This window comes from Metarhizium album, assembly GCF_000804445.1.
Source record: "Metarhizium album ARSEF 1941 chromosome Unknown scaffold_54, whole genome shotgun sequence".
Lineage (NCBI taxonomy): Eukaryota > Fungi > Ascomycota > Sordariomycetes > Hypocreales > Clavicipitaceae > Metarhizium > Metarhizium album.
The window spans coordinates 1-13467 of record NW_024467628.1 but is presented as its reverse complement, the minus strand read 5'-3'; the positions used below and the strand labels follow the sequence as shown (position 1 = coordinate 13467).

Below are 13467 nucleotides of genomic sequence, written 5' to 3'. Positions count from 1 at the left end.
GAACCCGCACTCGAGTCATTTAGTCCTTGTAGGCGAGCAGTTTGAATCTGAGCCCGTTGTCAGGCTATATCTCCCGAGGCGGACAGCTTTCCTTCCCAGGAGTCGGGAGTCAGGAGTCAAGACCGTACGTACGGCCTGCGCCAGACAAGTACTAATCAGTTTATTGCTACCAGCGTCCCTGTTCCAAAAGCTACCACGGCCCAAGCTTGCGGTTCCAGTGCCTCCACACAAAGACGTCGCCGTCCAAGTACTACCTGCAACGTTCTAATCCAGCTCACTCTTGGTTCTTGAACTTGTGCTCTGCTCTACCTGGTGTAGAGGTTGGCCTCTGTGTATCGCAGCGTCTCGCCCTGTCTAGGCTGCGCAACAGACGAGCCACTCTTCAGCAAACCCCTGAACCTCAGAAGACGTCTCGTAGAGCTGAAGACTGGCGCGCCCCGTCCAACACGCCGGGCAGAGATAGGGACCTACCACGGACTATCGTTTGCGCTTGCCCAGTACCGCCCGTGCCTATTCGCCTCCACCCAGTCCCGGATGTCTTGATATACCGCACGAGTATCCAAGTCGTCTCGGAACGCGTCGTCCTCGGATCCGTATATGACGCCGTCAATGCCGGCACTGCCAAACAAAAAGTCCACCGCACTCCTCTTGGCCCCGGCGTGCAGCGTCCAGGCAAAGACTCGCCCAAACTCGCCCGACTCGACGGCCTGGCGAAGCACCGTGCAGGTATAGTGCTCGTCCTCGTAGCAGTTTCCAAACTTCCACGTCACCGAGGAGCTGCCGTACGACAGGACCCGTCGCGACACGTCTGTGATGCTGCTGTTCCGAAACCGCTCCCGGAGCTGTCGCCCATCCCCGTCCAAGTTTACCGCTTCGTTCCCGTCGACATGGCGCGAGATGAAGCCGTACCCGACACCCTCGGCCGTGTCCCCGGCGAAACCGTACAGCACACGAACGCCGGCCGGCTCCAGGATCTGGCGTGCGTGCTCCTGCAGCGCGGCAACGGAGCAGTTCTGCCACGCGTCATCCTGCGGATCGCACCAGTCCGGGTCTTTAATGTCCAGCCAGACAAAGGCAACGTCGCGTCCCGTCTGGCGATGCCCAGCCACGGCTCGGAAGAGCACCTCGACGGGGTCGCCTACTCTTTCCCAGACCCCGTCGTGGTCGCCGAACCAGCCGTCCTTCCACGCCGTCACGTCGACCTCCAGTGCGTTTGCTCCCTGCCGCAGTGCCTGGCTGATTTGCCGCCTCGTGAGCACACGGTGAGCAATGGCGTAGACCGGTCGGTGGGATCCGGTCACGTTGGTCCCCGGCGCGTCGGGTTGCAGAGAAAACTCTACCACGGCAACGAGATATAGCAGAGTAGCCGCGCACAGAAGCGTGAGTACGACGGCGAGGACGAGCGGATATCGCAACTTGGCCCGCGGCTTCATTGCACACACAACGCAACTCGACCCTTTGACGACGAGAATACTCGGTGCGTCCATCTGCGCCAAGAGGTGAGAAAAGCCAGCCGCAGCCCAACATGGTACATGTCTTCTCCTCGCGTAATGGCGAGTTTTGCCCACCGTACGAGTGTGCGTAGTCGCGGCCAGCTCGACAGGCCATTCCTCCCATCCTTTCCCGACGGGCACGATTTAGACTTCAATACCCGCCCGGCCAGGGTGCCGCGTCGCCAATGATTTTCGCTGCCCATCGTCGATCGGCGTTCACCACGAGTCGAGATTGAACAAATTGTCATCAGGCGAGAACCACGGAAACACTGGCGCCACGAAGCCGCGCCGTGTTGCAGGCTGGCGTTGCGGCTCGCTTGGCCATTTTCAGCCTCTTTACGTGGTTGTCGACCATCCTCAACAAGGTATAAAAGGACTCAAAACAAGAGAAAAAAAAGGAGAAAAAAAAAAGAGAAAAAAAAAATAAAGAAAACTAGTCCGTACGTCACCCCGACTTTAGTTTCTCCCCTTTCTCCGCCTCGGTCAAGAACTTATGTCCGCCCGCCGACAGCGGGAGCTCGAGCGTGGACATGACCGCCGCGTGGTCCGAAGTCCACTCGTTGTCGCGATGATACGGCTCGCGCTTGGGCTTGCCGACTACGATGGTCTGCGAATTGACCGTCTTCATATGCCGATGGTAGATGTAATCGATTCGATCGTGAGGCTCCAGCCTGTCCCCGTGCCTCCAGTGGGTGGGCGACCATGTGTTGCCGGGAAATTTGGCGGGATGGAGATGCGCCTGGCGGTACGAGTCCTTCCACGTGTCCCCGTAGAAGATCTCCTGCGTGTTTCGCATCGAGATGGACCAGGGAAATTTCGACTTGGCCATGAAATAGCCCTGCTTGTGGATACAGTGTAGTCTCCTCCCCCTCTTGCCCCAGTCGCGGTGAGAGGGCTGGTTGAAGCTGCCCGCCAGAATGTGAGGGATCTTCAGCGTCTCCCTGAGCTTGAACCTGTACTTGCGGAGCCTGAGCTGGAACTCCATGATGCCTTGGGTGCGGCGAGACATTTCCTCCCGCATGCGGACATAGGCGGTGCTGGAATTCGTGTAGCACACTTCGTACGGTCCGTAGGGGTACGGGTTGAAGTGAAGATTCGTCACGATGACCTGGCCGCTGTCTCCTTCGACGGCGATCCGGACCATGACGCCCGTCTCCAGGTCGCGGTATGCATGGACAATGGGGTATCGGGAAAGGGTGGCGACGTCCCTGCCCTGGCGGGCGTTCCAGCCCAGCGCTTTGGCAAGCCGAAGGCCGTCTTGGAAGTAGCACTCTTGCAGACAGACGATGTCGGCGTCCAGCTCGGCCAGAAACTTGACCTGCTTGCGGTGGTAGTCATTGACGTTCCTGCCGCCGTCCCAGAGGTTGAAGGTGAGCACCTTGATCTTGTCCGTATTGGACTTGTCTTTTTTGCCTTTTCGGCGACGCACTACGGGAGGAATGGGGACGTAGACGGGCAGCGCCGCCGTGCTGTTGTCAGAACCGTGGGCCATGACGATGAAGCTGCTCGATACATCGGCCAGGGGCATGCCGAATAACGTGCCGTTCTTGGCGACGTATACCCAGTCGGCATTGTGGCGGTGGACGATGGAGAATCTCGTCTTGTGATCCTTGACGCCCATGAGAAGCCCGCTTATGTCGGCTCTGAAGTCCTGGTACGGATACACCTTGTGGGTGGTGAAGTTTGAAGGGATCCATTGCAGAGGTCCGGCACCTGGAACATACACATGGACTGGCCTGGCCAACCAGTTGTAGCTTTCGTAGGCCAAAAAGTACGCCTTGTATCGGCCAGGCTCCAAGTGGGAAACATTCACATGGATAGATCCTTGACTCGCGTTTACCCAGGTCCACGCCAGTTGATCTACGACGAGCTTCTGGTGGTCAGGGCCGCCGTAGTAATCTCTCCAGATGCCGATCCAGTTTCTGGGGTGAGGGTACGCAGTTGAGAAGTTGAAGGTGAGGGCAGGACCATCCACCGGGACGAGATAATTTGGTTTTGTCGGCCCGTAGGTCTCAAGGACCAAGGCGTTGCCGGTCGAAGTTGACGTTGCGTTCGCGGTAGCGTCTGTACTCGCAGTTGTGTTTGTCTTTGCGCTTGCCTTGACGTTCGCCGTTGCTTTGTCTGTATTTGCACTCGAGGTTGCATTTGCGGTTGTGTTTGCCACCGCACTCCTGTCCAAAGTCGCGGCCGCTGCAATGGCGACGAGTGCCGCAGCGACAGTCGAGAAACGAGATACAATATGCATCCCCAATGGTCTCTTTCGATCCAGGCCAATTCTTTCGAGTCCCAACCATGGCCAGAACCACCCCTCGCGGTACGGACACGGGTTCCTTTATACAATCGGACAGACTTGTTGCATGACTTGCCCGATGGTAGCAAAGGTTGGTCTTGGCCCACGTAATGCACGACATGAAGAGGTCAAGCACCGTGTAGCTTGTAGACGGCGCCTTGACGTGACGTAATGCTGAAACATGACCAAATATTCCACGGTGCCGAGTCGCCTAGCCGCTACCACTACCTCGTCAAGACAAGTTGACGTTTCTCAGTCTTGATCCAGCCGAGAGAAAGCCATCGCGTTGCTCCGGGGCTTATTGGTCTTGCAAGCGCTGTCCATTGCATCAAACATGATAGCACCACTCGATATCTAAACCGAAATGGATGAGATGCACGAAACGACACAGCACTTGAACCTCGCAGACGACAGATGCCAAGACATAGCTTCATCTGTGCTTCTGCTATGCCATCTGAGGAATGGGCCCAGAGTCGCCGAGCCTTTTGATGCATTCGCTTCATCAAGACGCTTTTTAGCCGTGACACATCAATGTCACCACACCCTTTTATCTCCGTCCTACTTGACGCAGAACAGCTAGTGGCAAAGTCCAGAAACAGAGAGAAACAAAAAAAATCAAAAAATCAGCGAAGCAGGACTTGGATCTGGCGGCAGTTGAGGTCATGTGTCCGAGATTGACCATGCCACTTCGAAACAGGGTGCTTGCGAGTCAGTCCGTCCTGGCAAGCCCATAACACCGCGGCAAAAGTTCCGAATAATAGGTGCAGTGCATATATCATACCCCATGGGGATGATATCAGAGTTTTTTTATGGATTTTTCCACGGCAAAATGGCCAGCTGGCGTCTCTGCACGTCATGGGTCCTTTTCTGCCGGCACCAGACGCCGGCACAATAAGCTCTGGAGTGAAAATGTCATGATTGCGTCTGCCACGGGCAAATAAAAAGAGGGCGCTCAAAATAACAGTGTCACGCGCCGGGACGTGGGCGTCAATGTGTTGTGGAGCACCTTGATGCCATCGGAGTTGGGGAGTTGAAAACAAATCTGACAAAACGCCTGTCCAGGGTTGGCTCCGAGGTGGTATGATGTCGACTGCTTGTCTTGTCATTTCATCCCTGGCACCGTCCGGCGTCCATACGGAGATACATGTAGATGGCCAAACTGTTTGCAACATTCTGTCCTGCCAGTAGCTGGATGGCGAAGTCAACGCGACCGAGAAGCAAGCCGGGGAGCCCAGCATTGAGGAGTATCCAGCCAAAGACATCCCCTTGGTTGGTGGCAGATCGTGCTGCTATCGTGAACTCTGTTCTTGTGTTTCGACGCTACCAGCAGGTCACCTGGCCGAAAATGAAGGGAATTGCTACACGGGCATGACACTTTGGCTACACGGGCATGACTCTTACACGGGCATGACTTTTACCACTTCTGATTGGTCGCATACTTTCTTGGCCCCACAGATACTTCCTCGGAAAGGCGGTGTAGCCAACTTCACTAACAAGCTCCTACATCACCATGAATTGCAGTCACTTATCGTTGTGGGCGCGATTGGTCTTCTGCTATCTTGCAAGCCTGCATTTCGGATTAAACTACCGTCCTTGTACTGTTAGCCAGTAACTGTCAAATACTGGCAAAAGACGTGATGTGGTCTACTTAATTTATTGCCTCACAACGATACAATCTGGATCTTCGTCATCACTCTTAGCCAGTTCCCATTGACTCCTTGTCCTGCGAATGTTTCGTTGCGTCCTCCGTCCACTGTACCGCACGCCTGTCGTATTCCCAGCATTTAGGACTTTAGAAGGTCTACCTGGCCCTTGCTGGGCTGAGATGCCAATTTGGCCACCAGTTTGTGTGATGGTTTCTCGAGTAGCTTTATGCACTCTCCTAGCAAGAGTTGGCTTATTGAGACTTCCTGGCGGTCGACCTCGTCGCCCACTTGGTTGATTATCAGATCGGCTACTTGATGTAATAGCTAGGCTTTCTGGGATAACCTGCGCTGTATTCTTTGGCCTTCCACGTAGTGCAGTGGCAACTTTCGGGTCAAGAATTCGTCGGTATGGATCTTGAGATGCCGATTCCCGTAGTCGCCAGCGTGGGTGGACCTCCCATTTAGTGAAACGTGTGTCAGAATCTAGCTTTGCGTAGACTTTATGATAGCATGGGATTCCCAGCTCAATAGAGACCGTACAGTCGTCGTCGCAAAGTCCAATAGAGTCGGGGAAGGGATTCTTCCCCGTCGGCAGAAATTTGCGAGCAATACAGTATTGCTTGTTGATTAACCCAAGTCCTTTCGATGACATGGTTGTTCGTAGTTCACCAAGATAGTTTCCCATCGAACCTAGGTATTGTGGAGCAGTCAGGACATCATCCTGTCCACAGGCATCCTTAAAGGCACGTTCTTGGTCATGTATCATATCCTGCATTGCCTCGACGAGTCGGTAGAGGTGGCTCATGCCATTTAATAGATAGCTTTTGATATTATTGTTGCTTGCTTCTGTGCCGGACGTAACTCGGATTCCGAAGTTACGATAACGACGGATAAAGCAACGTGCCCATTGAGCACTAACAGGCATATAAGTCGAGTAGAGGTATTGTAAGATCGCTCGTTGGTCGTCGAACTCTTTACAAAGATCTCTCCATGCCTGCTCAAACGCTTCCTCAGTCTCGGCATAGAGAACCTTTTTCCACATTAAAACAACGCCTTGGTAAGTATGAGGAATCTTATCACTACTCGACCGATCTTCGATCAGATGCTTATCTGTAGTGCTCAACCCGCCATCCGCCTGTGAGGGAATGTCTTCACTGTCACTAGCGCTAGGGCTAGTAGTACTGTCCTCACGTTGGCCCGTCCACCTAGTCTTCGATTTAAGCAAAACGTTTGAAAGGATATGATGAATACAAAGCTGTTGCTGTGCATTTGGAAACTGATCATTAACGGCAGCTTTCATAGCCTTGTCGAAGTCTGTGATGATGACATCTGGTTCCCTGAGTGAGTGTTTTGTAATGAGCTTGCGAACACTCTCTGCAAGGAATTGGAACCCCTCCCTCCTCTCGTTATCTATTAAGCCAAATGCAGCATTGAACACAGTTCCAAGACAGGTTTGGCCAGTAGCCTGGAATAAAGGAAGCTTGAAGCGATTAGTGTTATATGTGTTATCAAAGCTAATAACCTCGGGGAAGCGCTTCCACATCTGTAGACAGTACGGAAAGGTCCAGACAAGACCAAGCAGTCTATCTGGATCATCATCGGCCCATTTCGCGATGTATGGGATCTTCTTCTCATCAAAGAGTTTGATCAATGCCGCAGTAGGTGTATAGCCATTTAGCTTCTCTCGGTTAATGAACGAACGGGCATTATAGATATCCTTCCGCAGGAGTGTTGTATCGGGGAATTGCTCCTCAACCATAGCAGCTACATCACTGGCTCGAATACCCGCGCGACGGCTTGCTGACTCGATGGTTGCTTTAACTGGTGTAGTAAGGCGGCGGTGGGAAACATGCGCAGATGGCGTAATACTCCGTTCATGGTTATGCTGGTGATGTTTCGGGTCTCTATGTTGTCGAAGAAGCCACTTGCCTTCCTCTAGGGCTTCAGCAATTATCATCCATTTGCAATCACACTTCCGAGACCTTCGGGTTCGAAGACCAGAACCCCCCGAGGCCCGAGATTGTCCAAACCGGTCGCATTGAATGGAGTACCTAATCAACCGTCCCTTATAGGAATATTTATTCCGCCGAATAATACCAAATCCGTTCTCCTTTGCAAATGCGTTGGTTGTTTTAAAAAGAACTTCGGCCGAGGGCGCTGGGTCGCCAGGGATTATTGGGTTCGGAATTGGCTCCGGGGCGGGAGATAGAGACTGTCGCATAGGCGAGGAACTAATATTTTCGGGCGTCGGTGATATTCGAGGAGGTTGTGTGGGTGACCTACGAGGTGGAGAGTACGGTGGAGGAGAGTCATATGCTTCGAAACTTAATGGTGACCATCCCCATCTCTCTCGCCAAGCTTGTACACGTTCGTATGATCGAGCAAGGTCTACAGTTAGCCTTCGACCTTCGCCGGTAACCTCTCGTACTATGCGCATTGCGGACTCGAACTCGGCTCTTGTCCTTGTTGGGAGATGCTGGGCGGATGGGGGTGATTCGGGAGGTTCAGAGGCGAATGGATCAAATTCTGGGCCTGGTATAAGCGCTCTGACTCGCTGGCTCCATCTTTTTCCACGGAAGAAGTCATTTTGAAGATATATCTCATAGTCAGATCGAAGGCCCCATGCAGGCTCATGGCGGCCCTGTGAACCATGGGGGTGTGGGAGACTTGAAAGTGTTTGCGGGAAAGAGGCGAACAGGTTATCGAGTGCATTTTCGTCCCCGAGGCCGTAGAACTGACCGATACTCGTAGCAGAGCTACTCGCGGATTGTGGTCGGTCTTCAACTGTGGAAGGACTAGATCTGCGTCGCCGACTGGATTTGTGTCGCTTTCCTCTTTGTGATTGATCACTGGGACTAGGGCTCCGCGACCTGCGAGGAGGTGTGCGAGGCAAAGACATTGACGTCTTGAGAAGAGAACAAGATTGTAGTGAAAGAATTGGTCGCTATCTCTACAGCATAGGGTGCCGTATTATGGTTTATTAAAAGCTACGAAAATGAAGAAAGCAAGCTCGAGGGGGTCGCCCCGACTGCGCGACCACTGGGTTGCTGCGTAGTAGCTTAGCCGAAATGAAGTAATTTACACAGAAGCAAGGTTAAAATGGCCCAGGTACTTGCGGCTGAGGTGGCAGAATCCAGCGTCGTTAACAGAGACAATGCGACCAATCAGAAGTGGTAAAAGTCATGCCCGTGTAAGAGTCATGCCCGTGTAGCCAAAGTGTCATGCCCGTGTAGCAATTCCCGCCGGAAAATATATTCCAATACATCCCTTGCCCTTGATAACCCTGCGCCAATCACCTTCGCCATCATATCTGGATATTGGCACTGTTCTCCTGCGATCCATCGAAATTTCCCACCATCTCCATATATGTCCTCCCAACGGTTGCAAATTCGATATGGCAATCCACATTCCCAACATCCACAATACCTTTCGAATGATCCCTTTCGGCCCATCCATTCTTGTATTTGCTTCACACCTCTCTCAATTCCCTCGAAAACCCCCTTGCTTCACACCTCTCTCAATTCCCTCGAAAACCCCCTTGTCGTTTGCTTCTAACGGGCATGACCCTTCATGGTCGTCCTCGCCGCTGGTCATTCGGCAATATATACAACCCTCGCTCCAACTGGCCAACTGCCTCTCGAATATCTCCGTCAATAATGTGTTATCTCGGATCCTCTCGCTCTCCTTCCAAATCGCAAACTCCTGGTCTCGTTCCTGCATGTATATCTCCATGCTGGTTTCTTGAACCTCTGCAACCTGCTCTTCTGGTGCCTTTTCCTCGTCGTCGCCAAACGTCCAACCCTCCCCATCCGGTGATGGTGCCCTTGGTAATGCACCACCAACTTGAATTGCTCTGTTTTCCTCTATTCGGCGCCTTTTATGCTCTCGGTCATGGTCTGTTGCATTCCTTTCCTCGTCTGTGGCCTCATTGGTTATGCTTTCCGGACCGATAATATGCCGGATTGCCATAACGCTGCTTTCTTGTACGTGCCCGCCTCGAATACATACGTCGCACATCTCTTCGTCGTCCTGGCATCCACCCTCTCGTATGCGTCCATCCATTGCCTTGTCCAACACAAATCGTCGGCACCGTGTCCCTCGTATATATTCCACCATCTCTTCATCTCGAACGCTCTGGGCTTCTTGTGTAAACCCTTGCTGCCCCTTCATTGCCTTGCAAATTATAATCGATGTTCCCTGCCTGCCATCCCGACCCAACCGTCCACTTTCCTGTGCGAATGCCCGGACCTGGTACGGTAAACCTACATGGATCACGAACCGTACATCTGACACGTTGATCCCTAAACCCAATGCATTGGTCGCCACGATCAACCGCTTGGTCGTCATCCACGACTGCATCCGCCGCCGCTTTTCCTCTCGACTTCCTGCCTTGCTATAATATGCATCCACGCCCAATACTTTGGCCAACTCTTTGGTCCGTGGAACGGTGCTGGCATATATAATTACACGCCCTTCTTTATTCTCTTTAATCCAATCTCGTGCCATCTCCATCGCCTTCTCGTCTTCTGCCTCTTGTTGTGCGCTGTATTTATCGCTGGCATTCTTCTCGCCCTCCACAAACACTACCCTGTATCGGATGTTGCGCCGTGTTGTTTGGCCCCGGAACATTACCACACTCTTTGCATTAATATGCGCCCGTGTGTAAAACTCCTTTTCCTCTGTCGGTCGCAATGTGGCCGTCAAAAATACCCGCTGCACACCCCATAATGCGATTTCTCGCCCAACATCACGTAACGCTGGCCGGAATGTGTCGGATCCATCCAATATTGTATGGCATTCGTCGACCACAACCCGGTCAATGGCGAACTGATTCTGCAATCGCTGAATGAAATGCTGGAATGCGGCCGTAAACACGGCTTCGGTAATAACCAATATAATTCGGCTTCCTTGGTGCACGCCTGTCTTGCTGTTCCATATGCTGGCCTCAATGCCGTGCTTTATGCACTCGCCATGAATGTCTTCCTGCAACGCAACCAACGGCACAATTACGATCGTCCGGCCCTGCTGCGAACAATACGCCGGCAACATGAATGACATGCTTTTCCCGCCCCCCGTGGGCGTGATCTGCACTACCGGACTCTCCCCTCGTACAATGGCGCCAACAACTTTCCTCTGTCCCGGCCGGAATGTCGCTGCTTTGCCTTTGATGCATTCTAACATGGCTGATATATCAACCTGTCGCAATGCCTCCAATCTTCTTAACCGCACACTCTGTCGGCTGCTCTCAAACTTGTTTCGCTGCCTTCGCTGCTGTGTGGCGGCTGTGACCTCGCCCTGCACACCGTCTCGGCTGGTGCCTTCCTGCCCGAAATCGAAAAATTGATGCCATTCCCGGCTCACCTCACGGAATTTTTCTCGCATGATTGCCGTGCCGCCTAATCCTTGCTGCATCTCGCGCGCGTATATCATGCCTGCCACATGGGATGTGTGTGTGGCCTGCAAATCCCGCGCATCACTCACATCGTCAATACCATCTTCGTCCTCCCCATTCTCGCCACTATACGACGGGTCGTGTTTGGTGCCCAAATATCGGTTGGATATGGCAATGGCGATCTGTCGCCAACTGCTCGTGCTTAACTTGCAACCCAACAACCGCTCGCTGTGTTGCTGGATAATACGCCGAACACGGTCGGATGACCATTTTGCCTCGCGGAACGGCTGCATTGTTGGCTCCGTCGGTCGCTCTGGGTCTTGGATATCTTGCTGGCTGCTGAAACGCATGTCTTGATCCACTGCCTGGTCAATTGCATTGCGTGATGTGATCTCGTCGGCCCATATATATGCGCTGCGGAACGTTGACCTCTTGATAATGCCCTGCACGTTCTGCCAAAACGGCAAAACCAACCATACATACCACACCAATAACTCGCCCACCTCGGGCGGCATGAATCGATGGATGATCTTGACCTGGTCTGACTGCTGGAAATTCTTGTGATATGCCGTGACGAAACACATCTGCCCATGGCTGACAAATATATTTCGTGCCCCTGCGTTGGCTGTGTTCTCCATCCGTACCGTCAATATCTCCGTGGCGCGCGCCGGCTGGCCGGATACCATGTGCATTAATATCAATAACTTCTCGCGGAATCGATCCAATAACCGCCCATATTCTCTGGCTGTTTTTTCTCTGTATGGATGCCTCGCTGGTTGGCTGGTTTGTTGGTTGTCGGCGTCTGGCCTGTGCAACCATGCCTTCCGCCGCTGTTTGCACTGAACCAACTGCCTTTTGATATACCCCTCCCCTTTCTCAACCCATGGCGTGTTTCGGTCGTCTTTAATAAATGTATATCCAACGGCATCGTTACTGTTGTCATCATATACATCATCCCACACAATGACTGGCAACGCATGTATACCCTCGCTGCCACACATTGTTAACTCGGCCATGATATTGCGTGCCTCTTGCAATACGGCGTGCATAAACCCGCTCAACTCGGCCATCGTAAATCGAATCCGTCGGAATATAACCTGGTCGCCGATCCAATCAATTACACCTCCGGCCGTGGTTGTGAACCGGATCTTCATTCCATACGTGCGTGTCTCTAACATCCAATCCATCGGCGATGGGGACTCGTCGGCTTCTTTTCCGGTCCGTGTCATAAATGTATGGATGTATTGTCGTGTGCGCGCGAACATGGATGTGCCGAATTGCCGGGCGTCGGCCTCGTTTATACCCTTTTCTTCCATGATCGTACGAATCTCGGCCTGCCGCTCGGTATATACATGATATAACACAACAATTCGTGCCACCTTGATGACGGCCGACAACACGGGCGTGTAATCCAACGCGTTCTGCCATCCGCCATCGTCCCGGACACCCATCACGGCCAATGTGCTGATCAATACGCTGTCGTATTGGTGGTCGCCCAATGAATGATCCAACATGGCTATGATAAACCGCAAACACATGCCACGGCACGAACCCTGGCTTTCCTTGATCTGTTTGTTGATATCCTCGCTGGTGCTGCTGCCGACGCTATCGCTGGCACTGCTCACACCCCACTCTTCGCGATCCTCTTTGGCTGCCAACGTCGCTTGGTATTCCCGTGTTGCCTGGTATTGGCGGCATGCCTTGGTAAACCCTTTCCAATATCGGGTTTGGGTGCTTGTCATGGCGTATGGCGGCCTTTCCTCTTGTGGCCGTTGTTTGGTCCGGTAAATAACCCAAATGATCTTGCACATCACGCTCTTGTACCGCGCCCACGAATCCGCCTCCATCCGTGGTTCGAACGGCCGCTTGGCCTGTACGGACACCTCGCGTCGGTTGATCTCGAACATGGCCGGCAACCCGATTCGGTATGACCGACATGTTTTGTATGCCTCGTCCAACAAATTATGGCATTGCTCGCTCATGTATTGCAATAACATCTCATCCTCGGCCGGGGCTTTGATGAATTGTTGCAATTCTTCCACTTCTAACCCTTCCAAATGCCTGGTCCAACCAACCCGCTGCAACCATGAATTGGCCTCGTTCTTTGGGTCTAATGCTTCCACGCGCCGCATCGCCTGACCGTCTGTGTATCGCTGCTCTTGTATGTTGTCCCATTCGTCTAATGCGGCTAATAATACGGCGGCTTGACTGTTGTCCTCGTTGTCATCTTCTTTGTTGGCTGTTGGTCTGTTCTCGACAATACTAAATCCAATGTCGGCTGCGCTCTTCACTTCAAACCAACTGCTGGCTGCGCGGCTGGGAAATAACTTCTGGCACCAAACTCCGCTAATCCATGGCAACTGGCGTGGTTCCTGTAATTTTGCCTTGATGTTGCCGCCTCTTTTCCAATCATTGACCCAACCATGCTCTGTCTTGCAATGCCATTGCATGTGGCCAATTTGACGGATAACATGACCACAAACCCTACATTGTAAACCGTCGGGCTTTGGCTCGTTGATGTATGGAATTGGGGCTCTACCGACTGGCAATGGATATTTCTCTAACTCTTTCTGATTTTTGATTAAACCCGGAATATTCTCGATTTCCTGGATAATACTCTTCCGTTTCGTCGCATCAATTGTCGGG

At 52.7% G+C, this 13467-nt stretch overlaps 4 protein-coding genes across 4 annotated transcripts; all 4 read right to left on the bottom strand.

The window, feature by feature from the left end:
- Positions 1 to 467: 467 nt before the first annotated feature.
- On the bottom strand, positions 468 to 1433 carry MAM_08385 (phospholipase D; the record flags this gene model as incomplete). Its single annotated transcript, XM_040827183.1, has 1 exon — positions 468 to 1433. One exon carries the CDS (start codon positions 1431 to 1433, stop codon positions 468 to 470), a length of 966 nt encoding a protein of 321 aa, XP_040674810.1.
- Positions 1434 to 1938: 505 nt separating this feature from the next.
- On the bottom strand, positions 1939 to 3738 carry MAM_08384 (exonuclease III; the record flags this gene model as incomplete). Its single annotated transcript, XM_040827182.1, has 1 exon — positions 1939 to 3738. The coding sequence occupies one exon, from the start codon at positions 3736 to 3738 to the stop codon at positions 1939 to 1941; it is 1800 nt and encodes a 599-aa protein (XP_040674809.1).
- A 1829-nt stretch (positions 3739 to 5567) lies between these two features.
- On the bottom strand, positions 5568 to 7188 carry MAM_08383 (uncharacterized protein; the record flags this gene model as incomplete). The annotated part of the gene is made up of 2 exons (XM_040827181.1): positions 5568 to 5737; positions 5970 to 7188. 2 exons carry the CDS (start codon positions 7186 to 7188, stop codon positions 5568 to 5570), a joined length of 1389 nt encoding a protein of 462 aa, XP_040674808.1.
- Positions 7189 to 8909: 1721 nt separating this feature from the next.
- MAM_08382 (RecQ helicase) lies at positions 8910 to 12728 on the bottom strand (the record flags this gene model as incomplete). Its single annotated transcript, XM_040827180.1, has 1 exon — positions 8910 to 12728. One exon carries the CDS (start codon positions 12726 to 12728, stop codon positions 8910 to 8912), a length of 3819 nt encoding a protein of 1272 aa, XP_040674807.1.
- Positions 12729 to 13467: the final 739 nt, after the last annotated feature.